This window comes from Carassius carassius, chromosome 47 (genome assembly GCF_963082965.1).
Source record: "Carassius carassius chromosome 47, fCarCar2.1, whole genome shotgun sequence".
In the NCBI taxonomy this organism is placed as follows: Eukaryota; Metazoa; Chordata; class Actinopteri; order Cypriniformes; family Cyprinidae; genus Carassius; species Carassius carassius.
This window is the reverse complement of record NC_081801.1, coordinates 2,464,980-2,492,741: the sequence shown is the minus strand read 5'-3', so window position 1 is coordinate 2,492,741 and position 27,762 is coordinate 2,464,980. Positions and strand designations below refer to the sequence as shown.

At 35.8% G+C, this 27,762-nt stretch overlaps 2 protein-coding genes across 5 annotated transcripts in view; both read left to right on the top strand.

Annotated features, from left to right (window-relative positions):
- Positions 1-2,545, top strand: part of notch1a (notch receptor 1a) — a 31,761-nt gene extending 29,216 nt beyond the window's left edge. The window contains exons 33-34 of one of the 2 annotated variants that reach the window (XR_009428749.1): positions 493-2,284; positions 2,322-2,545. Coding sequence is in view for 1 of the 2 variants with exons in the window: in XM_059542420.1 (XP_059398403.1) it covers positions 493-1,689 (1,197 nt within the window). In the remaining variant the exon portion in view is untranslated. The other variant, XM_059542420.1, reaches the window with a different exon arrangement.
- Positions 2,546-4,936: 2,391 nt separating this feature from the next.
- Positions 4,937-27,249, top strand: camsap1a (calmodulin regulated spectrin-associated protein 1a). 3 transcript variants are annotated; one of them, XM_059541683.1, is made up of 19 exons: positions 4,937-5,252; positions 6,484-6,641; positions 11,086-11,348; positions 15,229-15,390; positions 16,070-16,150; positions 16,602-16,661; positions 18,280-18,421; positions 18,608-18,747; positions 19,654-19,750; positions 19,889-20,054; positions 20,158-20,237; positions 20,356-20,440; positions 21,429-23,382; positions 23,569-23,705; positions 23,796-23,983; positions 24,095-24,194; positions 24,763-24,878; positions 25,001-25,119; positions 26,068-27,249. In XM_059541683.1, the coding sequence occupies exons 2-19, from the start codon at positions 6,485-6,487 to the stop codon at positions 26,356-26,358; spliced, it is 4,338 nt and encodes a 1,445-aa protein (XP_059397666.1). In that variant the 5' UTR covers positions 4,937-5,252; position 6,484; the 3' UTR covers positions 26,359-27,249. The 3 variants fall into 3 exon arrangements, with proteins under 3 accessions (XP_059397666.1, XP_059397667.1, XP_059397668.1); XM_059541684.1 differs by lacking the exon at positions 16,602-16,661 and adding an exon at positions 16,412-16,444; XM_059541685.1 differs by lacking the exon at positions 16,602-16,661.
- Positions 27,250-27,762: the final 513 nt, after the last annotated feature.

The following is a 27,762-nucleotide window of genomic DNA, read 5'->3' as shown; positions in this document are numbered from 1 at the left end:
TTTTATTTTAAATTTGTTTTTTAAGTTTTCATTTAAACTTTTTGTCAAATTTTTTATGTTATGTGCATTAGTATTTTTAATGTAATTTTTATTTAATACATTTTGTATTTCTTATTAAATAAATTATTTATTGGTTTTTATTTTAATTTATTTCCAATTTTTCAGTTAGTATAGTATATAGTTGTTATAGTTTTTACTAATGTATTTAATACGTTTTTAATTTATATTCTATATTTTCTTTTTAACTTTTTTTTATTTTATGTGCATTTGTATTAGTTTTTGTTCATTTATTTTTAATATTTAGGTTAAATTATTATTATTATTTTTTTTTTCAATTTTAGTTTTATTTATTTCCAGTTGGTAATTTCAGTGCTTCATCTTAAACTTAGTTGGTTACCAAGGCAACATTTCTAATTTACGTTAAGTTTGTTTTGATTTTTATATTTTATGTATTTCAGTTATCAAAAATATTAACGATAATATGGTTTGCAGGAGGAGACACCACTTTTCCTGGCCGCTCGTGAGGGAAGTTACGAAACCGCTAAAGTCCTTCTTGATCACTTGGCCAACCGTGAGATTGCGGATCACCTAGATCAGCTTCCACGCGACATCGCGCAGGATCGCATGCACCACGACATCGTCCGTCTGTTAGAAGAATACAACCTGGTCCAGAGTCCCGCGCTACCCTTATCGCCCCCTCTCTGCTCGCCGAACACCTATCTGGGCATCAAACCCAGCCCGGGCAGTGCCAACAACAACAACACAGCCAAGAAGGCACGGAAACCAAGTGGTAAAGGCGTAGGAGGTAAGGATGGCGGAAAAGATATGAGAATGAAAAAGAAAAAGAGCGGAGAGGGCAAATTTGGAGGCATTATAGAAGTGGCCGTCCTCTCGCCAGTCGATTCGCTGGAGTCGCCGCACGGTTACCTGTCGGACGTCTCGTCCCCGCCCACGATGACATCACCATTTCAACAGTCCCCGCCCATCACTTTAAATCAACTCCAAGGGTTGGCTGACTCCCACATGAGTGGAGCTCTTCAGAGTTTAGGGAAGCAGTATGACTCCGCCCCTCCTCCACGCTTATCCCATCTGCCAGTGCCTAACAATGGAGGCGGGGCTCAAACAGCGGCATGCGATTGGCTGCATAGAGTGCAGCAACAGCAGGCAGGCTTCACAACCCTGATACCCTCAATGCTCTCTGCCACCAATATGCCACAGGTCATGGGCTATCCCACAATGCAAAACAGCCACCTCGGTGCCCCGTCGCACATGATTCACAACCACGCCCACCAGAATATGGCGCACATGCAGCACCAAAACAGCGCCACCTCTGGCCACGCCCTCTCTCATCACTTCCTAGGTGACCTAAGTGGGCTGGATCTTCAGTCCGGGTCAGGACACACCCCCATCCAGACTATCCTATCACAGGAGAGCCAGCGCATGGCTCCGCCCATTTCTAGCACACAGTTTCTGACTCCACCTTCTCAACATAGCTATTCCAACCCTGTGGACAACACACCCAGCCACCAGCAGCAGATTCCCGACCACCCGTTCCTTACTCCCTCCCCTGGATCTCCCGACCAATGGTCAAGCTCATCTCCACATTCCAACCTGTCTGATTGGTCTGAGGGTATCTCAAGCCCGCCCACCAGTATGCAGATGAACCATATCCCAGAGGCCTTTAAGTAGGCGGGGCATTGAGAAGCTAAACTGAATAGACAATTTATATTAATGATATGAACTCTTTTTATTGATTTTTGTATGCTAAGAACCATTTTTATTAATTTGTGTATTTATTTATATGCATATTGGACTACAGATATAAGTTTTTGTTTTTTATTTATACTGCATTTTATTTTTATTTTGACCATTTACTGTTCTGAAAATAATTTAGAAAAATATGGTGTCAGAATTTTTTTGTTTTCAATTAAAATTTCAGTATTAATTAGGTTTTATATGGTCATTTTTAACCAAACAATTAGTTTTCTGTGAACAAAAAATGTAGAAAAGAGTCTTAATATTGTGATTTTAATGTATGACACGTTCGTTTTGACATGAAAGAGAGCCGATTATGGCTGATTTATGCTATGTTACCGAGTATCGTCTGTAGACACTGTTCTGACTTCATTTTGAACCCAAATCTTTTCCCCAAGGTACCCTGCTTCAGGTGTTTTGGGGAGCTTTTCGTATGTAGTGTAGCATTCACTGTTATTTATTGCCTGCTGTAGATTTGTAGGAGATATTATGACATGTACATTTAGATGAGGCGTGTGTGTGTGTGTGTGTGTGTGTGTGTGAGAGAGTGAGAGAAAAAGGAGAAGAATGTTTGTGTGTGTGTGTGTGTGTGTGTGTGTCGCAGGGTGATGACATCATCTGTGCTTATGAGGTTTGATTGTGGATTTCCAGACATGTTTATTAAATGCAGATCAAATGTTTTAATGATGACATGAAAAGACTGACTTGTAGTTTGAGAAAAAAAAAGTATTTTGTTCAATGATTTTGTAAAGTGACTTGACACAATAAAGGACACCGTTTGGTGACATTACTTTTACTTGTGTTGTCAGACTTGATTTGCCTTCAAAATATTCATTTGACTGGCAAAAAAGCATCACTATTATTATTTCTTAAACTGTTGTTTGAAATATTTTTTTAAATGTGTCTTAAGTCTATTTATGCTCACCAAGGCTGTATTTATTTGATCAAATAACAGAGTAAAAGCAATAATAGTGCACTTGAGAATATGCATCTAAAATTAAAACTAGACTGTTAAATATGAAGTGATAACAGGTTCATGTGACTTTGGTTTGCCAGGCCACTAATTCACTAGAATGACTTTTAGTGTGTTCCTGTGTGACTCTGTTTAATCGATTATACTCATGCAGTGAACTGGAAGCTGACGTACATCAGAGAGTGTTTGTTGACAGTGTGTGGATACACATTAAAGAAATAGTTCACCAATATATATAAAATAATAAAACTTGCTCAAAATGTGATTCTCAGGGGGGCATTGTCTCATCCGATCAATTATTCCATTCAATCTGGCAAATGAAAAATATTTAACAAACAGAAAACAAGATTTTGGCTAATATTGATTGTGGTGCACAAATCGGTTAATGGCTTCAACATTTCATACATGCATGTGGGTGCTGCTGAAAAACCCCTTTTGTCTTCTTGTCCATCCAAGATGTAGAGTTTGTTTCTTGTCAGCAATAGATCCACTGCAGTGAATGGGTGCTGTCAGAATGAGAGTATAAACAGCTGATAAAAACATCACAATAATCAATTCACATCACTCCTGTCCATCAGTTAACTTCTGAAGTGAAAGCTGTGTGTTTTCTAAGAAAAAAACTATCAAGGCATTTTCATTTCAAGCCATCGATTCTGACCAATATATGTTTTAGTAATCTATAACAACGCTTCTTCCACAGAAAAAGTCCATCTCCTGTTATCCTGTCATATCAAAATCCACCCACCACATATTAGTTTAGAGTTAATTAGGATTGTATTTCACTTTTAAATGGTGCTTGATCTGTGCAGATTTCTCTCCTGATTCAGAAACAGCTTCTTCACTGGAAAAAGCATTACAGATATTGAATAGAGGACTCGTGTTTTAGAAAGAAGCAATGGTTAAAAGTAAAAAAAAAAAAAAAAAAAACTTAATTTATGTAACTGTCTTATGTTAACAGATGGACTTGTTTATTTGATGGTCAGTTTTGTTTTTTAGACTTGGCTAATCGTGTTCAGATGCATCAGACTTCAATCCAATGTAACAATGGTTCTTGATTTATGAAATCATCTCTCTCTCTCTCTCTCTCTCTCTCACACACACGCACTCAACACTAAAGCTCAACAGTCACCTGCCACGAATCCACGGTTCATTCTCAGCAGGGGTGAGGTTAAGGATGCACTAGGGATTTGGTCAATGATAACCCCAGTCAGATGAGCTGATGCTGTCCTGCTTTGCCCTCAGAGCTTCTCATCAGCTACAGAAGGCGCTGCAGAGCCGAAAAAACACAAGTGCTATTGTTTATACCATTTAAGATGCATACCTTTACTATGACGTAACACCGTTTTAGCTGGGCTAATTAAAAATTATTATTACAGATATTTTTAATATGTAATGTTCTTAACTAAGGGACTATAATAATAGTTTTGTTCATGTCGGTTCGAGTTCAAATAACTGATGTAGGCTATTTTTTTTAGAATTAACCTTTAACTCAAGTTGTTTTTTGTGAAAAATGTTAATGGTAAAAATATTACTAACTGTAGGCCTATTGATTTGTAGGTCAAATCAATAGTCGGGGATCACAATAAAATAAATAAACAGCATACAGCTAATTCTACAAATATTATTAAATATCAAATTCAAGTTCTCATTGTTTTCCTATAGTCCTGCAATAGTTTTACATTTTATATATATATATATATATATATATATATATATATATATATATAGCCTATATATATATATATATATATATAGCCTATATATATATATATATATATATATATATATATATATATATATATAAACAAGCTAACAAACAAACGTAAAGGAATAAAGAATATTCCATGAATTATAGGCTGTTATACAATTATGCAAACACAAAACAAGAAGAACTACAAAAGTAGGCTAAATAAATAAGTGACTGGGGGAAATAATGCTGTACAAACATCAGAATAAAAGTACAATCGGCTGTAAATATATCAAATAAAATTTGTTTAGGGCTCACAGATTCAGTTCAGTTTATTTATAAAGCACTATTATAAAATAACAGACCGTTGATCAATATGCTGGACAAATGTGCTGTCTATGTACTTCAGACAACAAAACGAAAAAGTGAGTTTTGTATAATGACTGTGGAATGTATCGATCGTGTGGCCTGTTATTATTGCAGGACGCGCCTGTAGACGCGCGCATGCGCTCTTGTCCTTCATGAGCTTGCATATATATCCATAGCGACAAAAACAGCGACGGGCCACGGGGTCTCTCAGGACTACGGCGGCCAGACAATGACCGAGCGCCCGGATGGCAGAAGAGACGCGAGCAAACGTGTCTTTTTGAACCGGGACGTTTTCCAAACGTGTTCTGTCCGTTTGCGTCATAATTGCTGAATATCTCGCGGCGCGTCATGTAGCGGAGGCCGCGCGGGGAGTGGAAAGAACAGACGCCCGCGAGAGCTTTCATTAAAAGCGTCAGGAATATTCACGCATCTTTAAAGCTTCATTGTTGATCTGACGCGTGGATTGAGGTAATGTCGGCTCGTCTCTGATGTCGCCGCTCACAGGTGCAGCACACAGATTAGATTTCTGTCATAGTAGTAAAGCAGCTCCGTTCATTCATAAGCCCTCGTTTGCAGAGCCTGCAGTAAAGATTGCGCGCTGACAAACATCAGATTTAATTGCTTTGTGTTCACAAACATGCATTCATCACATTTGAACGTTCTGTCATCAATGCTGGTTTATGTCGGGTTATTGGAAGGGTTATTATTCCTCTATCATTTCTTCATCATAAAGATCATGCATTGTTTGGTCTGATCTGGAGGGTGGTTTGTCTGTCTAGGCCTGTCTTGTGCTGTTTGGTGTTTGGACACTCGCAGTATTACATTGTAGGTTTTATAATGACTGCAAACTGTCCTTATTCAAAGGCTGGGCTGAATACTGTGGTAGTACCATGGTACAGGGATGGTGTTTACCATGGTCCATTACAGTCAAAGAACGTTCATCTGTCAAATATGCAGAGGGTACTTGTTGACAGCAACGAATACATTTATTTACTTGGATATTTATTATGTGCATCTGTTTTTAGATTTAAAATTATTTTTGAGAGAACATCATGTTTGTTTTTCACCTCATTATAAGACTGCTCTCATTTTTCCAAGCCGCTCTAACTATTCATGTATACATAAATACTTATTCATATGTTATTTTCTTAGACAAAATAGTATTTTTTTTTTTTTAAATTTCGTCCCACAGAGTTTTTTTTTTTTGGACATTTTTTTGTGTGCTACTAAATCCTGGATGAGTTGTCAATATTTGGGTGGCTTTAAATATTAAATGTGTGTGTTTCCCAATGGTTTATTTTTATTTTACCATGTAATGTGTATAAATAGCATTATATATGACTTAAGATTAAATGATAAGATAAAAGACATAAGCAGTAAAATACTTTGCATAGCGATCATGATTGTCAAGCTTCAAAATGGGCCAAAAAGCACCATAAAAGTAGTCTATTTGACAAAAAAAAAAAAAAATACTATATATATATATATATATATATATATGCAATCTTTTACAAATGATGGCTTTATGAAAACTAGAAGACAAAAATTAAGTAATTAATTTTGCCCTTCACCATTTTTATCATATATAAAAGACGGGCATGGACATTCTGCAGGATAACTCTTTTCTGAATTGTAATATTTTGCAGGAACTTTTCCATTAAGATGTTTTCAATAACTGCTGACATGCGCGTGTGTTTAGGATGGATGTAGGTGCGCTTGCAGGTGGGGACAGTGTCCCGAGAAGAGCCGATTTGGTTGAGGGTGGACTTGAAATCGTGCCGCTGGAAATGTACGACTCGGCCCGAGCCAAGATAGAAGCAAACCTCCGCTGGTTGTTCGCCAAAGCGTACGGTGAAGGTGAGTGCATCTCTACAATCCCCCTCTTGCAAAAAGTGATGCAGTTTGAAAACCAGTATCATGATATTTATAGGTTCCTCCAAAGTTCCCCAAAACCATAGATGTACCATGTCCAAAAAAAAAAGCTATATATATAATTTTTTTTTTTTTTTAATGCTATTTGTGGAAAAAAAAATTGAATTGGAAAAATTCTACTTGCTGTATCTATTGTATCTAGCATCTATTGAACTGCTTGCTTTGGATGCTGGCAGTGAGATGTTGACTGGCATGGGGGAATAGTTCTGAAGTGGCAGAAGTTGTGTGTTTGTTGGGATGGGAGTGTGTGTGTTTGTGTGTGTTGCTTCTTCGTCAGCAATTCTCAGAGTCCACAAAGACCACGGCTCTACACTGACCACAAGAGAGCTTGGAAAGGAGCGGACATTCTCCCAGTGCTCTGGAGTTCAGCAGAGCCTCTAGAATAAATGATTGTGATTGATGCATGAATGTTTGTGCCAGCGATACTCCCTGGATGTGCAGGAGGAAGGTGGTGGTGATGATGATGGTGGTGTGTTTTTTCCTCTAGCAGAGCGTCTTCAGTCTAATCGTGACAGAAATAACAGCGTCTGTTACATCACACAGTCTGCAGACAGAAATAGCTGTGTGTGATCGTGGGAGAGCACCGGTGTGTGAGCGTGCAATGCCTTCTGCTAACTTTTGTCTCCGTTGTAACCCTGAATGGTGCTAAATGAGTTCTGTTTGTTAACTGAAAATCGGTACACACATGTAACTCTCCAATACCTACAAAAAAGTCTCTTAGAGCAAAATTCTAAACCCAACAGGAAGTCGGTTATTTTTAATATTATGAGCAAATTTTGTGTCATTTTTGCCATTTCCATGAGTTGTATTTTAACGAACTCCTCCTAGAAACTTATTCAGATCAACACCAAATTTGGTATGCCTAATCTAAAGGCCTTTGCGATGTTAAATTGCGAAGATTTTGAGTTTTCGTTAAAGGGCGTGTCCGTGGCGGCCTGGCGAATTTCGATGATTCGCCATGAAAAATGAAGTTGCTATAATTCAGACATACAATGTCCAATGTGCCCAAAACTTCACATGTTTAATAAGACTCTTGACCTGAACATATTTACATGCCCATATTCAGTTATAGTCATAGCGCCACCTATAGGCAACAGGAAGTGACATATTTTACACTTCGACAGACTACTCCTAGAAATTTTTTGACATCAATGTCTTTTTATGGTCAGTATAATCTAAAGGCCTGTGCAATGTTAAATTTTGAAGATCTTGAGTTTTCGTTAAGGGGCGTGTCCATGGCGCCGTGACAAAATTCAAAGTCTCGCCATGGTAATAAAAGATGTTATAACTCAGGCATAAAATGTCCGATCTTCCCCAAACTTCACATGTGTGATAAAAGTCCTGGCCTGAACAGATCTGAAGGCCAATATTCCATCGGGTGTGGTAAAATGGCTCGATAGCGCCACCTATACACTTTCAACGGTGTGCGCCTCGAGCTATGTTTCACGTTTATGTACAAAAATTGGTAAACACATGTAACACACCAATACCTACAAAAAAGTCTCTTGGTACGAAATCCTAATCCCAACAGGAAGTCGGTTATTTTGAATTTTCCCTACAAAATTGGTGTTGTTTTTGCCATTTTCAGGGGTTGTATTATGACCAGTAAGTGATATGATGGCTTAAATACTACACCATTGTTTATTTTTGAATGTTTTTGGTCCAGACAAAGATTTGAATGCCGTGTCAAGTTAGATTAATTTATATAGGATGTATTTTATAATACACTGTTTCATAATACACTTTACAGAAAATTTGAATGTTGATATTTATAATACTGTAATATCTTCATGCCTTTTAGTTGAATTTAGCAGATTAGAGTTGATCAAGAATATATATTACTAATATAATAATATATTATAAATTATGAACATTATAATATATAATAATAATAATTCTTATATAATAATATAAATGTGTGTGTGTGTGTGTATATATATATATATATATATATATATATATATATTCAACTTTATACAAAGAGCTGAGCGAAAATAGTTACATCAGTTTGAGATAAGATCTTTAGTAAATATGACTTTATATAGTTTGCTAGTTCATATCGCTTTACATTTGTTTACTATATATATGCAAATAAAGTTTGATATAATATTAATCCAACTGGATATAAATTTAGCATCCTTATTTGCCTGATGTTTTATATTGATATGTTCAAAGCAGTTTCATGTAAAGAGCTGGGCAATAATAGTTACATTTTGCAATGAAAATAAAAAATCAAGCAATTGAGATTTGCTATTTAATAAATATCTCGTTTCTATGTGAGTTTACTGTATGTATGCTAATGAAGTTTGATATAATATTAATACAACTTTATAAAGAGAGCAATGCGATAAGTAATTTATTATTGTAATATTTAAAAAAAAATGTAATTTTTGTCTGATTTTATATATGGATATTTAAAATAAGCTTTGAAATAAGCTTTGTCATTATTGCTTATAGATTCATATTGATCTGTAAGATTTCTTTGACCTTGATGACCTCTAAATGAAGTGCCCATATTTGTCTAATGTTTTAGATTCATAATATATGTGGATGAGCAATGCTTTGTCTGTTTGAACACTGTCACATTTGCTAAAACAGCTTTTACATGATGTCAATGTATCTGAATGTTGCTGCGTGCACTTGTAATAGTTGAGAGTAATGTTGAGTTCTAGTATTTGACTGATTGTCCTTTCTCAGAGGTTTTCAGTGTCTCAGACCTGAACCTGCCTGTTCAGCTAAAGCAGAGAGAAAGTCTATTTGATGTGATATTGCTCTGAAGCTCTTTGTCCAGTGTTGAAGGAGTGGTCAGATGTCATTGTGAGGGAAGCCCTCGTGTGTGTGTGACCCATTTCTGACTGTCAGCCTTTATTTATTAATGAGAAGTAGTGCACACACACACACACACACACACACACACATGTTTGTTTTTTGTGAAAAGTGGGTTCATCCCATAGGTGTAATGGTTTGTATACGGTACAAACTGTATATTCTATGGCCCTACACCAACCCTACACCTAACCCTAACCCTCCCAGGAAAGTATTTTATATTTAAAATATATATATATTTCAGTATTCTTTATTTCAAGATTAAGGATTATTTTCTTTATTGCTGCAAAATGAAATGTGTGTGGTAGAGCGTGTATCTTAAAAGAAAGTGTTGAGGTTACCAGCTTGATTTCAAGCAGATCCGTCACACAAACACCACACCGTTTTTATTTAGTGTTGTCTATGTAGAATTTGTTAAATGCACACTTACATACGTGCACAAACACACACACGCACACACACACGTGTCTCATCGGGTTTTATTAGACAGTCAGCCACTGTTAATCTTCCTCAGGCTTTAATCTGACCGGTTGACCTCTGACCTCCTAATTTAATGAAACCTCAGAATGACCCTTGGTTGAGTGGAAGAGTATACAAACAAACAAAAAATCTACCTGTAAGAGAGAAATAGTTCATTTAAAGGAAAAAGTGGCGTTTTGCATTAGAGCGGTAATAAGTGATGACTGTTTTCCATCTGCAGTGCTGTCAGAATTAACTAAAGCTGCTTATCATCTTGACCACACTGTCTTCTCACGTCTGAATCCAAACAAACAAGGTCAAACACGCCAACAAATGAAATAAACATTGTCTTGTCGCTTAGCCGCATTAGCTTAGCAGTTAGCTATAATTAGCCTAGCACCGATTGTGTTGGTTGTTTGGTTTTGCTAGCAAGATGTTTAAAATCACCTTTTGTTTCTGGTCTGTACGACATCTCCATATCTTTATCTTACAGTCAGTTCTCCACTTATAATCTTTTAATAGTTAGAGGCCACATTTTACCCAAAATGTAAAACAAAAAAAATTAATTATATTTAACTTTTTTTTTTTAGGAACATTGCAATAATTTATTATAAAAATAATATTACATGTATTATTATAATTATTTTCTAATATTATGCATATCATTTATATCTAAAAAATCTTAAATCTAGTCATTATATTTCATAATTCAGTTAATGTATTTTATATATTTTTCCTAACATTTTTTTCTATATATTTATATACAAATTTTTTTTTCTAAAATAATTAGTTTTTGTGTATGTATGTGTGTGTGTATGTATATATACATACACACACACACAGACAAATTATAATTATTATCTAAATATTTTATAATTACATTTTAATCTAATTATTAAAATATCAATATGCATTGATTTTTTATTATTATTTTTATTTTAATATGTCTATATAGTTTTTAATTTTAGTTATTTTAGTGCTTCAACTTAAACTAAACGAAAATGTAATTCAAATATAAATATTAAGTCAGTAGGGTTATGCTGGTTGTATCAGGTTGTTATAATTCTGTATTTGTGTGTGTCAGAGCACATCCCGGCGGACCTGCGAGACCCGTTCTACACGGATCAGTACTGCGTGGAGCACATCAAGCCTCTGGTGCTGTCTCTGCTGCTGTCCTCGGAGCTCTACTGCAGGGTGTGTGGGCTGCTGCTGAAGGGCGACCAGGCGTCTGCGCTCGGCTCCCATCAGGCCGTCATCCAGACGCTCGCACGCCGCGGGATATGTGTCAGAGAAGCAGACGATACGCCGGTCTCCCACGACGACCTCTCCTCCACCCCCATTAAGATGGTGCGACTTCCACCTTTGACTTCTTTCCTCCAGATAGAGCCTAATTAATAACGACCTAACTAAGTTTTTAAATTTTCATGTTTAATTACAGAAGAATTAAACTACCCACAATCCTAAACCGAGATCCACCAATCAGGGAATCCGCTGTTTACCACAGAAACAGAAACACAACTAAAGAGCTGAGCTCAAACATGAGTTATTATAGTAAGCTAAAGCTAAAACCATAAAAATAGAAAAAAATATGTAAAAAGTATTTTATATATATATATAAAATACGCTCTCTCACTCTATCTGTCTATCTATCTCTCGCTCTCTCACTCTCTCACTCTATCTGTCTGTCTATCTGTCTATCTATCTCTCGCTCTATCTATCTGTCTATCTCTCGCTCTCTCTCTCTGTGTTTCTCTCTCTCTGTCTATCTATCTCTCTCTTTCTCTCTCTCTCTCTTTCTATTTGTCTTTCTGTCTATCTATCTCTCTCTTTCTCTCTCTCTCTCTCTCTCTCTCTCTCTCTCTCTCTCTCTCTCTCATCTCTCTAAGTATAAATGCATGTTTGTGTATATAATAAAAAAATTAAAATAACATTTAGCAATAAACTATATATTGTTAATATATATTAATATAATGAAATACATAAAAAAATATATGTCTAAAAATTATATAAGAATATTATTATTATGATTATTACTATAATTGACGACTATGAGTCGATAAATCAGTATTGTTATATTAAGGCATCATTTTTATGTGATTTATTAGAGTAGTTCACTTATTAATATTTTTCCTGAAATGAGATTTTAATGTTGTGATTCATCTCGGATTGAGTTTGAAATCTCTGTAGAGAAAATAGATGGGGAAAAATACTTCCTAAACCCAGGCTGCTGAAAGTGAGAGGTCACTGTTGCACTCTGTTGTTTTATCTCTCTCTCTGTGTGTGTGTGTGTGTGTGTGTGTGTGTGTGTGTGTGTGAGTGAGATTTGGAGAGGTATATCTGAGGACAGAACTCAGGCACAGTAGGACCATCTGTCCAAAACCTTCTGGGGTGATGGAGTGCCACAGCCAGACGAGTGTGTGTGTGTGTGTGTGTGTGTAGGCCAGTGGAAACATCCATAGTGTTTCTCTAATGGATCAACATACACCCAAACACAAAGTCTCTTTCATTTAGTTTCCATTCACTAACTTGCAGAATGATTATATTAATAAGAAGAGCAGTCATGAATATCACCACATGACAGCACATCATTTACTCTTCAGTTTGCTGTTCTAGCTCTAAGAAAGAAAGAACAATCACATTTTATTTACTCCATTTGTTCTAATCAAATCACTGGAGTGCACATCACATGGAAAATATGACTCCTGAACTCATAACTTCCCAGCAGTTTGGTATTATTTATATATTATTATAGTATTTATTAGTAATTATTTATTGGTATTTATTAATATTATGAATTAGTTTTTATGTTTAAATTTTAAATGTTTTTTAGTTTTAGTTTCAGTAATTTTATTAGATAAAATTGGATTTAAATTAGCTGCCAAGGCAATATTTCAGTTGTTTTTGTTTTTTTTATCTAATATTTGTTGTATTTAATTTCTTAACTAGCTTCATCTCAATTATCAACAAAGTTTGTGTTAATTCAACAAGAAAACTGCTCCCAAGACAAACTTTGATTAATTTGAAAGCAGAATTTATATATGAAGAGTTTATTTGCAAAAACTGATGATTCTGTTTTTTCAAATTTTCGAAAATCATGTTTTTTTTTTGTTTTTTTTAATGATGTTAGGTTTTTATTGTGTTTTGTGTTAGCTGTATTTTATAAAAAAATACAGCTCTCACACACACACACACACACACATATATATATATATATACTTACAGATAATTCCAAAACGCTTCAATAAAACCTGCAAAGCTACAATATTGTGCAAAGTTTTAGGCACTTGTGTAAAAATGCTGTAAAGTGAGGATGCCGTCAAAAATAATGCCATAAATAGATTTTATTAATTAACTTCTATTAACTTAACTAAATTAAAACCAACATTTGCTGCGACCACACTATGTATTAAAAAAAGCTTTTTTCCTAGGTGCACTTGGGCATTGTTTTTCAGGTAGCTTTGCAGGTTTCTTGAAGTGTCTTGGAGACATTGGCACAGTTCTTCTGGATTGAGTCTGTCTCAGTTTGTTCTGTTTCTTCATGTAATCTCAGACAGACTGAAGATGATGATCAGATCAGATCTCTGTGTGGAGCACTGGCTGCTGTCAGACGCCTTGTGCAAACTTAAATCTCACTGGATTATTACAATTAATGGCAAAAATAATGTTTGGAAATGTAAACTGATATTTGCTACTGACACTACAGCAAAACAATTTTTTGTTGGTTAAAATACTAGTGGCCGAAGACTTTTGCACACTACTGTGTATATATATATGTGTATGTAGGTGTATGTGTGTTCAAGAATTTGGGTTGATTTTTCATTTATACAATCGATAAATCTATCTTGAATATTTGATTTCCACATGTTGGTGGGAATGAAACACCCCTTTCTGCTGATTGGTCAACCAAACATCAACAGTAGTTCTTCTATCTATGGTCAGATTGAGGAGGTTTTCACTGAGAAGGTAGACATGTTTATAGCAGCTAACTAAATAAAACCGCTTCAAAATGAGCTTCTTGAGCAGGGAGCGCTGTTTCCTCGACAGTGAGGCGCCGTCTGTGTTTATGTTCTCATGTAGAGTGTGTTTCTGACTTAAACACAGCCAGTGCACTTTCTGTTCTTCTGCTGTGTGAAGAACAAACACACACACACACACACACACACTGTTCGTGCAGAGTGACTCAGAGCCGTGTGTGTTTTTGAGCGTCAGTGATCTTCTCCTAATATGGTTGAATCTGTTGAGTCATTTATCTTGATGAGAGATTCTCTTTCTCAGGGTATGTCTGGAATGGCCTACTACTCGTACTACTCACATTACTCATACTGCTCACACTGTGTTTCTATCAGTAAGATCTCTGTATACTGTGCACTGTTTGCTAGATTACTGTACACATTAAATGTGATTCTCTTTAACTTCTTATTCAGACCATTTTAGCATTCTAAATGCAAATTATGACTAATATAATTCATAAAAGCAAAATAACCCAGGGATGCACAGTACGTTGACACCATATTGTGTATCAGCTATTTATTTATGAATGTCTTGTTTAATATATTTCTCTCTTTGACTCATTATTTTTTAAATAATTAAAATTGCATCTAATGCAAAATATCCATATTATTTGGTGAGACGATAACTGATGCTACTTTCTCATTTAAAATGCATGTATTGAGAACATGTTATATCGAAGTGAAAGAAATGGTCAATGTTATAATATTTAGCATTGAACTATATATTGTTAATATATTTTTATATAATATAATAAATTACAATTTTAAAAAAACATATTGGATATTACTAGAAAATCTGTATATATAATTGGTACTATAAATCAGTATTCCAGCAGTTTTTGTTACACATTTTTTTATGTACTCTTTATTTACATATATTCTGACCAAAATCAATGAAACACACATCACAACACAGTTAGGACTTTCAGATTTGCAACTTCTCAGAATTGTTATTTTAGTATTATTTCAATGCTATTATATTATTTATAAATATATTGAATTAGCTATATTTTCATAAAAAAATATTTGAGTAATTTAGTAATGGTATGTGCTTTTTTTTCTATATTTCTAACATTATTTTTATTTCAGTTTTTGTTTAGGTAATTTTAGTACTTCAACTTAAACATGTTTGTTTTAGTCAGTAGTCATTCTTTCCTCGTGTTATTTATCCACAGAATCCTCTGTACAGTGGTGGTGTTTTGTGTTTGTGTGTGTAGAGTTCTCACATCCCGCTGATAGACGCTCTGATGATGGCGTACACGGTGGAGATGATGGCTGTAGAGAGAGTCGTGGCGAGTGTCAAGCGCTTTTCCTCCTTCTGCCCCTCTAAAGAGCTTCCCTTCGATATGGAGGACGCCATGCTGTTCTGGATCAACAAGGTCAGAGGTTGATTTATCTCTTTAGGGAGCACTTTTAAGTTCAAATATAATGTTAGTCAAGCTTTGCACCAAACATGTTATAATTTAGTTTAATTGTATTTTCACCATTTCTGAGCCTTAGAATTAAACAGGTTATTTTTGCTACTGTACCTTTAAATAAATAGGAATATGATTGTCCTTTTTTCAGGATTCTTTGATGAATAGAATGTTGAAATGAACAGTGTCCAGATGCAGTGGAAATCAGTGTTATTATGATTACCTAAAACTAAAGATTAAAAAAAAAAAACATTTCATTATTTGAAAATAAAATCTAAAAACTTATCTCAGATAGCTGCCAAGGCAAGATGTCTAATTTTTATAAAAAAGAAAAATAAATAATAATAATTTTATATATATATATAATATATATATATAATAAATATATAATTTATAATAATATAATATATAATATATAATATAATATAATATATAATATATATATAATAAATATATATATATATTTATATATATATATATATATATATATATATATATATATATATATATAATAATAATAATAATAATAATAATAATAATAATAAATATATATAATTATAAAAAAATATATAAAATATATATTTAATAGAAACTACTACAAATGTAAAAAAAAAAATGAAAACTGAAAATTTGTGTGCTGCAGGTGATTCTGAAGACGAGAGAGCTCTCCGACAAGGAACTGAAGATGAAGCAGCCGCTGATGGATTCGCCGTGTCATCAGAAGGTCTGACCAATCACGAGTCTCCAAACCATCCAGTAGTAGAACAGCACCCAGAGCGTTAGCATGCAGGCCTGTGTTCTCCTCGTCGATTGGCTGAATCACTCACTGTGCATTTTACTACACGGTTTAACCCTGTTCTCTGATCAGATTTCATTCGTTTAGATCTGATCGTTCTCTTCTCCCTCCACCTCTTTCTCAGCTCGACGTTTAACCTTTATGCTCTTCCTGTTTGTCTCTCTTGTCCCGCCCCTTCCTGTCGGATAGTCTCCCTCAAAATGGTATTGGAAGCTCGTGCCTGTAAGTGCCACCGCGCCCCCTGCGTCCGTCACGCTGCGTGAAAACGGCACTAGATGTTGAGTGTGTGTGTGTGTGTGTGTGTGTGTGTGTGTCATGTGCATCTCATGCGTTCATCCGTCAGTCCATCTCTCACTCAATTTGTCTCTGTCTGTCTCAGCCTGATCTCATGAACGCTTTGGCCCATTGCATGCTGGAGCCGGTGGAGTTCTCTCGTGTGGTACAGTGCTCATGCTCTCTCACATACGCATACTAGAGGTCTGCATGAACCCAAACCCAGTGCCTTTGTTTAGTAATTACAAAGAAAGGCCAGATGTAGATCTGAGTCCTTCAGGGCCTAGCAGGCATCTCATACACACTCTTCAGTACTTCACTCCTCCTTGCATCATTTGTCTTCTCATGCATCCACACATCCAGTCATTCTACAATGGTATATTATTATATAAAATGATATATATTTTATTTTAAAGATTTAGTTTAAATGTATTAATTAGGGCTCCACAATTATGACAAAAATCATAATTGTCTCAAAATCATAACTGTTGATTATTCCCTTGAAATTGTGATTGTGATTAATTATAATCATCAGTATATACATTGAATGTTTTTAATAGCTTTATAGCTGTTTGAAGCAACTGCATGCCATATTTTTATATGAAAATAAATATGCTGGAAAGCTCTTCATGGCATTTTTTTATTGCTTTTCTATAGCATTAAGCCTCAGATGTTAACTATATATTGGTTTGATTTCTTTAAAAGTACAAATATTCATGGTATTATAAAGCTATAGTAAAACTAAAATGAAAACAATTGACAAAAACCTGTGGAAAGAAATAAAAACACATCTTAAGCTTGCAGAATAATGTAACTTTTGTAACTTTAACTAATGTACTTAACAATTTTTTTTTGTAATTGCACCTTTCAATGATTACATAATTGTGTCATCCGTAATTGTAATGACAGTTAGAAATTTGATTAATTGTAAAGGCCTAGGACTAATTATACTAATTTTAACTGTACTTTTCAATTTTAATTACACATATCTTTGCACACATATTTTATAATATAAAATCAGCTAATTTATATTTACTAATATTTTATATATATACGACAATGTGTGTGTGTAATCTAATTTAACATTTTCATTTTAGTAATTTTGTTGTGTATTTGTCATTTTTGTCAGTTTTAGTTTTTTACATATTTAAGCAGTTTTTATTTTTGTTTCAGTTTTAGTTATTTAAGTACATTAAGTTAAATGTTGAAGTAACTTTTCATTAAACATTCATTTTACTTTAAGTAACAATTTTCTTTTTTGTAGTTTGTTTAATTGCAGTTTTAGTTAACTATATTGAGAGAAATGTATTGATGCATAGAAGCCACTGTCATACAACACATTCCACACATATGGAGCTAATGTTGCATGAAAATAATTTTTATTTATTAACCTCAAAATGAAAATTCTGTCATCTGTGTGTATCGTAAGCATGCAAAAAAATTTCAAAGCTTGGGCAAATTACATCTCAATCTGTTCATCCGAAGACTTGGAAGGTTGTGCTTTAATATAAAGTCATATATTTATCATTAAGTTGTACAGACTACAACTTTGTCATTTTTGGAGCTCAGCAGTCATAATTACCGTCCACATTTATTGCATGGAAAATGTTATTTATTTTTTAGTATGAACAAAAATGTTTTTGGAGTGACATGAGGGTGATTAAATGATGACAAGATTTTCATTTCTGAGTGTACCGTTATATTTAAAGTGGGTGTATGACGGAGTATGTGAGAGACTGTGGGTGTGTTTGATGCTTTATAAGCCCATGCCTGCTCTCTCTCAGGTACGGTACCGTAGAGAACACCTGACCGGACATCTGTTCCCACACCTGGCTGTGATTGAGGATCTGATGAAGGATGTTTGTGATGGAGCGGCTCTGCTAGCAGTCATTCACTTCTACTGCCCTGAATACATGAGGCTAGATGGTATATATATACACACACAATGGGCCACAAATGATCAGAATAATCATGTCAGTTCATTCTTATGTAAACTGTAGCAATCAATTCTACTCAACAATTAAAATCAAGATGAATAGAACGTTCAAAAGAACAGCATTTATGATACTTTGTAACATTATAAATGTCTTTTCTGCTGTTCTTTTCTATTAGATATATGTCTGAAGGAGGTGCCTTCTCTGTCGGACAGTGTGTATAACATCCATCTGCTGCGGGAGTTTTCTAACGAATACCTGAACAGGTGTTTTTACCTGCACACTGAAGATCTGCTCTACGGCCCACCAGTGCTGAAGGTCTGTACTGAAATATATTTTATTCAGTAATACAAAATTATAGATACAGCATTTACCTTCTAAAAAAAACGAAAAGCAAATGATAAAGCAACACTGCATGCATTCTTCAGTTTAAACAGTCCCAGAATGCATCACTCCAAGATCAGTGAAAACATATCTACGTATACTTTTAGACTGCCATGCTTAAAGAAATAAAATAAAATACAATTCAATTAGATGAATTGGATAAACAATTTAAATAATTTGTACATCATGGGTGATTTAATATATGCATATTTTATTTAAATAAAGTCAAATAAAATAAAATGTATTTAAATAATAAAATAATTATACTTTAATATTTATTTACTGTATATAAACTAAAACAAAAAGTATTTATAATATTTTTATTTGAAATAAAGCTGAAAAAAAATAGATATTTTTTTTTATGTAAAGTGCTAAAATTACTGAAACAAAAACTGAAATAAAAATAAATTAAAGCGAAACAGAAATATTAAAAAATAATAATAATGGCAAAAGCCCATACCAAAATTGCAAAAGTGGAAATAAAGTGCAAATATAAAATAGAATGTCTATTCAAAATATTAAGAAATACTATATTTATAAATATGGTGTATATTTATATTTACTCATATTTACTTTTGTAGTATTAAAATTAATTACATTTTAAAGTATTTGTATATGATTGTCTTATTTGTTGTACTGCCTTTAATTTATGCAGATTTTTATTAAAATCTAATAAAATAGAATTAAATAAAATACAGTAATTCCATTTTAGTATAGATAAACTGCATTATAGTAAAAAAATTATAATAATTACCTTTGAGAATAATATAAATTACAAAAAAGTGAAAAATGAAAACAGCTCTGTGCATTACAGTCTTTGACTTGTTCTTGTTCCTCCAGCATAACCTGATGGTTTTCATTGCCGAGCTCTTTTGGTGGTTCGAAGTAGTAAAGCCGGACTTCGTAAAGCCAAGAGACCTTCAAGAGATTAAAGATGGTAAGAACCAAGTCTTAAAACCTCACTAGTTTTCTGATGAACACTTTGTTTCAATCTAAAAATCTCCATCTCATGATTCATTCACTCTTTATTGTTATGCTATGTTGTGATTGACAACCCATTGCTCCAATCTGACAGTGAGAGCGTCTCTTCAGCCAAAGAGTTCCCGCCCCCATGTGCCCATATCCAATGCCACCAAGCGAAGCTTCTTAACTCCCTCCCCTTCAGCCGATTCGCTGGCGACAGCTGCCACTCCTGACGGTTGTATGCGGTATTACTTGCACCCCGAGGAGTCCTTGTCCGTGTAAGTCTGTTTGAAGTACCTAAAGATCTGTTGCACATTGCAGTACATATTTCACGAATGCATTACACTCATTGTTTTATTAAACCAATATTTATTTTTTCAGAACAAACAGAAGCCCCTCCAACCCGCTCCTCCCACTGTGGCAGAGACAACAGAAGCCCGCTCAGGGGGAGGAGAATCCAGGTTACTACATCTTCTAATCAAACTTTTAGCCCAATATTGCATTTAAATAAATTAAATTGTTTAAACTGATCAGTTGCCACTCTATCTTTTTAATCTTTCTCTGTCATTCTGTGAGCAGAGCTCAGGAACAGGTCAAACTCTTTGTCTCGTATGGATGGACTCATGCTTGGATCACAGTTCGCCTGGATGGAAAGGAAACAAAGGTTAGGGTCAGGTCAAAATTTAGGTTTAAAGGTTTAAAACTCAGCTTTATATATACACGCACACACACGCACACACACACACACACACACACACACACACATATTTATTTATTTATTGGAATAAATCTTTATTTCAAAATATTTTATAATATTTTATCAAATAAATATTAGATAAAAAAATTATTAAAAAAAAGTAATTGTTTTGGCAATTAACTGAAATAAAACAAGTTGAAGATGAAGTTATAAAATTACTAAAAATTAAACTGAAGTTACAATGAAAACTGAAAATTTACAAATACAGTAAATGCTAATTCAAAATAAATAGTATAAGACTATATAAATAATTAATTATGTGTGGATAGTCTCACCAAAATATATCATGGTGTGAGAAATTTTGTGAAATGTGACTGCAAAACTAGCCATAAGTCTCTGGGGTATATTTGTAACAATAGCCAGCAATTCATTGTATGGGTCAAAATGTTCGATTTTTTTCTTGGCAAAAATCATTAGGATATTAAGTAAAGATCATGTTCTATGAAAAAAGTTTGAAAATGTACTACCATAAATATATAAAAAATGTATTATCATTAGTAATATGCATTGCTAAGGACTTCATTTGGACAAATTTAAAGTCTATTTTCTCTATTTAGAATTTTTTTTTTTACCCTCAAATTCCATATTTTCAAAAAGTGATATCTCGGCCAAATATTGTCATATACTAACAAACCATACATGAATGGAAAGCTTATTTACTCAGCTTTGTTGATGCATAAATAATAAAAAAAATTGACACTTATGATGGCAATGGTAAATTAAATACAAATGCGACTTTATTGCTTTCTCATATAATTATTTTCTCATTTTATTTGGAAATTGCATTATCTCTACAGGTTGACTAATCTCTACCATTTTACGATTCATACAGCCCAGTCCTAGAATGAATGACTAACCTGTTGAAATCTCAAATCTCTGTATCTCGTTTTCCCAGGCCGATCTCTCAGATGGAGATGGATTGGGAACGTGTATGTGGCGATAATATCAGCTTGGCTCGATCCATTAGCAAGGACAGTTTAGCTTCCAACGTTATCTCTATTACTCCACGACACCGCATCAACGGTCAGCCCTTCCCCCAGACACATCATTACGATGACCAGGAAGAAGAGGAAGAACTACTGGCTGTGATTAATTCAGAGGGCGCATCTGCATCCAGAGACGCCCGACCCGAGAGTTTCTTCTTGGAACCGTTGCAACCTGCAATTCTACGACCAAATAAGGAGAAATCGGGGATTAGTAAGTGGGAGGAGAGTGGAGAGAGGAGGAGTCAGGGACGCCGGGGGGCGTATACACCCACAGAATGCCCTCTCAACCAGACATTTACTCCAGTCGGTAGCAAAGAGCAAGCAAGCTCTCGAGCACAATCTCCCGGATGCTTCTTCCTGCACAACGACGTGGAAAGTGTGCGGGACAGTCCGCTCGGAGGCTGGGAAGACATCGCCTCGGATTCAGAGTTTGAGGAAGATGACGAAATAGAGGTTCAGGAGCAAGAGCTTTCCAAAGCAGTTCTGATGCATGCCGGGAGGAAATGTGCGGGACCTGGAGAGGAAGAGGAGTCTGCAAAACTGCGCGAGGATGTTTGCTTGCATGAACGCGACGATAAGGAAGACACGAGTGGACGGGGAAGTCCTTGCCCCAGCATGTTGTCACAGGCCAGCAGCACGTCGACCGGCCGCATGACAAGTTTCGCAGAACGCCGCAGGAATAGAGTCGGATTCCCCGATGGTTGCTACAGCACTGGGAGCTCGCAGACAACCACTCCTGATGGATCCGAAAGCGCGCAATTCCCCTCAGACGTGAGTCCGGGAACGCCAAGTGGCCGACCTGGCCTCGCTTCAGAACTCGTACACCTTCGCATGCAGCTGGAGGAGAAACGGCGCGTTATTGAGATGCAGAAAAGGAAGATGGAGAACCTTTCAGCTCGTCAACGGCTGCAGCTGGGAAAAGCGGCGTTCTTGCATGTTGTTAAAAAGGGGAGGAGCGACACATTGCCAAACCCACTCAAAACCGAAATTGGGTTTAAAGAGAAACTGCTTGCGAAGGATGACTCATGCGTTGAGGTTCTGAAAGCCCAAGAAAAAGACACGGAGTGTAAAGAAACGCCGGTAGAGAAGGATAAGGACAATCGTTTGAGTGTAACAGGAGGGGAGGGGGCTTTGGGCAATTCGAGCGGAGAACCAGATCTTGGCGAATGTAGCCGCTCTATTGAGCTCCTGAACGAAGCAATTGGAGCGATACAGCATCAAATGATGCAACTGTCTCTCCAGCAGGACTTTCTCATGAAACAGACTATCCAGTCCCCGCAGGAAACAAAACCGAGCACTGTGCCGCCCTTAAACGAACACATGCCGGAGCAAACCGAGACTAAGTCGTGCCTCTCCGTGCATTTCACAGAAACCCTTTCCACTGCGACCAAACGTCCTCCCAGGCTCAGCTCAAGTCGTACACCTCGGGTGAAACCTAGCGACCTTAAATTGAGCAAAGATGCAAACAGTCATCCACCAGTGAAACCAAGTGCTCCGACACCGAATGGCAGGACCCCCCGGGTTGAGAATGAGGGAGAAGGTGGAGCTAACGAGGGTGGGTGTGGCTCAAAAGGAATTATTCGCAAAACTACCTTTAGACTGCAGGACTCCGCAGTCCAACGTGCCGACAGCCTCGACTCGCCCCAAACCGAACTCCCCACGGTGGAACAGTCGCCTGGTGATCCGACCCCAGAGCAGAGCGAGTCCAGCGGCTATGGAAAGGAGAACAATCTGGTTTTGTTCGAGGAAAACAAAATGAAAGCACAGCTGATTGAAGTGGACCTATCTGACCTGGCTGAACCGTCTGAAACTAGCACAGAACCTGATGGTGAACAAAAATCTGGTCTGGGCTTCTTCTTTAAGGTACCAGAGCATTTTTGCAAATGATGATTATTATTAGATTTTTTAAGTCTATTATTATAAAATGATTCTGTGTTTCTATTTTTTTATAATGTATTGTACAAAATAGTATTTTGCGTTATAAAATGGAAAGTTTCAGCACCATGAACCGTTGTTTATTGTGATTTTATTTTTCCCTTCTGTATGTAGGATGATCAGAAAGCGGAGGATGAGCTGGCTAAGAAGAGGGCAGCATTCCTCCTCAAACAGCAGCGTAAGGCCGAAGAGGCGCGAATACGTAAGCAGCAGCTGGAGGTGGAGTCAGAGCTCAAACGAGATGAAGCCAGGTATCGGTCACAGTCGATCCAGTTTGTCTCTGTGTGAGTAAATACTGTAGAAGGGATACAATTGATGTAATTTGTGTATGTTTGTTTCAGACGAAAAGCTGAGGAAGAACGTGTGCGTAAAGAGGAAGAAAAGGCTCGGAGGGAGCTGATCAAACAGGAGTACCTGCGCAGGAAGCAGGAAGAACTTCTGGAGGAACAGGGTGTGAGTAAACCACGCCCACGTAACAGGAGGCCACGCCCTAAATCACTACATCGTGCTGAATCTTCCTGTTCTGCTCGTAAGAAAACTTTACTTTTAAAACAGCATATTAATTTCTGACTTGACATGCATTCATTTGTACATCTATACATGCTACATTTGATTTTAACATCACATTTCTTCTTTCCAGCGGTTAGTCTTTGTTCTGCTCCCTCTGGATCGTCTCTCTCATTGGCCTCTGCTGCTACTGAAGGTGACAGTGTGGCGTCAGGAGGGGCCAGTTCACACAGGTGAGCGGGAACAGGACATCATCAGTGTACAGCCCACTTCTCTGGACTGAAAGGGATAGAAAAATCCAAAAGTGTTGATTTTGTTGTCATTTACTCACCCTCATATCACTCAAAAACCTGTGATTCCTATTAAAACTCTTTTTTTTAATTTAGTTTTAATTAAATTCTTAGTTCATTAATTTATTATTATTTTATTGTTAATTCATGTATTTTAACTTGTATATTTTTCTATTTATATATTTGATCACACCACACTTTGAGTTGACAGATAGCTAATTCAAAGCTACTTTGTATTTTAATTAATTTATTTTTAATTTATTTGTAGTGTATTTTTATGTATTTTACTTTATTAATTTTCGATTCACTTGTGTTTTTTAATTTATATATTTTTAGTTATTTATATATGTTTTAATGAAAAATATTTATATTGTTTGTTGCATTGTAATTCATAACATTTCTTTATTTAAAAATATATATATTTATTAGTAACTCATTGCATTATCAGTCACCTCCAGTTTAGACATGTGTCTGCAGTTATCAGATTAAAACACATAATTCCCAAATGTAGGGGGGAATCTGTGGAATCTTTTCCCATATTGAGCCGAAATGCGAGCCGGAACATGGAGCGAGACTGGGACAATGGCTCGACAGCCTCATCTATCACATCTGTAGCAGAATATAATGGTAAGTTATACACATTTACAGCCCTTCTTTAATGTGTTTATACCGAATTATGTGTTTATTCAGTCAAAATAAAACATTTCTGCACCATTAGCTCAGTTTGCATTTTTCCTTTCGGTCCTCAGGGCCCAGATTATTTAAGGAGCCTAGTGCAAAGTCCAACAAACCAATCATCCAGAATGCCATCGCTCACTGCTGTCTTGCGGGAAAAGTCAATGAAGCCCAGAAGAACGCCATTCTGGAGGTGAGTGCAGTTTCTATGACGGCACACTTTCAGGCTGTTTAAACCTGTTTTGTGATCATACTACTCTACTCCTACAATACATAGTATGTATACTGTGCATAGTATACAAACCAGATTCCAAAAAAGTTGGGACACTGTACAAATTGTGAGTAAAAAAGCAATGAAATAATTTACAAATCTCATAAACTTATATTGTATTCACAGCAGAATATAGATAACATATCTGATGTTAAAACTAAGACATTGTGGAATGTCATGCCAAATATTGGCTCATTTTGGATTTCATGAGAGCTAGACATTCCTAAAAAGTTCGGACTGGTAGCAAGAAGAGGCCGGAAAAGGTAAATGTACATACAAAGAACAGCTGGAGGACCAGTTTGCAACTTATTAGGTCAATTGGCAACATGACTGGGTGTAAAAAGAGCCTCTCAGAGTGGCAGTGTCTCTCAGAAGTCAAGATGGGCAGAGGATCACCAATTCCCCCAATGCTGCGGCGAAAAATATTGGGAGCATTATCAGAAAGGAGTTTCTCAGAAAAAAATTGCGAGGAGTTTGAAGTTATCATCATCTACAGTGCATAATATCATCCAAAGATTCAGAGAATTTGAAACTTCCACATCATTGCATTCTGTTTTTATTCACAATTTGTACAGTGTCCCAACTTTTTTGGAATCGGGTTTGTATTTGCATGATTTGTTATTATATAGCTTTTTCATGTTTAACATTCTTTTTAATGCTTTAAACTAAAGCAGTATGCACTAAACCATTACTATACAAACTATTAATTGGCATAGACAAAAAGATAGATAATTTACTATCCAAACAGTATTGCATAATAAACATTTGAATAAAAATTGAAAAATTTGTTGAGCACTTAAGTTTATATGTATCTGTATATACAGCTGGATATGTTTGAGTATGTAATAACTCATTGCCATAATTCCACAGGAAATCGAGCGGTGCGAGTCCAACCACCTCTTAATCCTTTTCCGTGATGGTGGATGTCAGTTCAGGGCACTGTACATTTATTCCCCTGAAACAGAGGAGATCGTCAAGCTCAAAGGCACGGGGCCACGCGCCATCAGCCGCAAAATGATCGACAGACTCTACAAATACAGCTCCGACCGCAAGCAGTTCAACGTCATCCCTGCCAAGTCTGTCTCGGTCAGCGTAGATGCTCTCACCATCCATGGCCACCTGTGGCAGGCCAAGCGGCCGAGCACGTCAAAGAGAAAATGATCCTGCTTCCTATTGGCTCATTGGAACGATACGCTGCTTTCTGATTGGCCACTGGATAATATTTCATTCCTAAACTGACGTTTTGCTAATGAGCAGGCCTCCTAAAATCATATTGGTCTACAAGATTCCTCCTGCTTTCCTATTGGCCACTGCGCTGTGAAACAAGCAGAGCTGACGATGTCAGAAGTGGGAGGAGCTTGATGTTTGATTGACAGAGTTATTGAATGTGTTATAGGATTACGTCATCGTTCAGTGTTATTTTTTTTTTTTAGGCAGGAATCTGCATGTGACACTTTTTTGTTTGATTTTACCATAGTATTCATTTACGCAGGAACAAAAGACAACACTCCCACTACTTGAACTATGAATTTTGGTTGCTGTTGTTACACAGGTACGTGTGAATGTGTGTAAGAGCGCGTCTGTTTTTTTTGCATTTCTCATACTGTACAATACATCTCCATATGCTGCTGTTCATACCTGACACTCAATTTAGCAGTGCAATGCAGTGAACACATAACAACTGATCTGTATGTGTGTGTGTAGATTTTGACATTCAACTCTTCATTGTTTTAAAATGTTTTACGATGAAATGCTTCTGTATTATCCACCTTTACTTTTAATTATGCATTCATGCTGGCTGCTGACAGTATTACTGTACTTTCCTAATTTTTCACTAAAGAATCAGATTGTCATAGAAACACATTGCCACTGATTGTGTGTGTTCAGTAAAGAATGTATGCACTCCAGGGACTCCTGTGAGCAGGGCTTTTTGTTGTATATGTTTGGATTGTACAAAACTTTGCTTTAACTTTTATTTGTTAGCTCATTATTATGTACCATATATTTATTTTAAAGAAGAACACTGAAATTTAATAAATTATACAACAAAAATGATGTCGTGTGGTGTCATTTTAACAATCTGACCAAAATAGAAATAAAAAAGGTTGTAAAATTCTTCTAACATTTTGAAAGTAATACTTTTTGGGGGCAGCAAACTGACCAAAGATTGTAAGTCTGTCCCTCTCAAAATAGTCAATTCTGCCAAGCTTTGGCATTTGCACAACCCAAGCATCATGCAAGATAAAAAAAATGCCACTGTACAAGATTTTTATTTGTATTTATTTATTTGTTTATAACTTAATAGTTAAGCATCACGCGATTAAGAGTAATATTTTCCCAAATATTGGCACATTAGCATGTGACACATTCATTTTATACAAACAACACTTCAATAAATAATAATTTGAGGCAGAGAATAATTTTGTTTTCATTACATCATTTATGCAATTATAGTAACAATGTAAATTGATTTTAATTAATAGTAAAATGGATTTTTGATACTGATATCATTTGATTGGCAATAGCCATACAGTATAGCATTAATTTAGATTTTTAACAGTCTGT

Bases quoted from the DNA above. Each gene is read 5' to 3' on its own strand.
- camsap1a (XM_059541683.1), top strand. From the start codon at position 6,485: ATGGATGTAGGTGCGCTTGCAGGTGGGGACAGTGTCCCGAGAAGAGCC. The intron at 16,662-18,279 runs GTACAGTGCTCA...GCTCTCTCTCAG, and splicing joins CGGTGGAGTTCTCTCGTGTG to GTACGGTACCGTAGAGAACA. The intron at 23,984-24,094 runs GTAAGAAAACTT...TCTTCTTTCCAG, and splicing joins TGAATCTTCCTGTTCTGCTC to CGGTTAGTCTTTGTTCTGCT.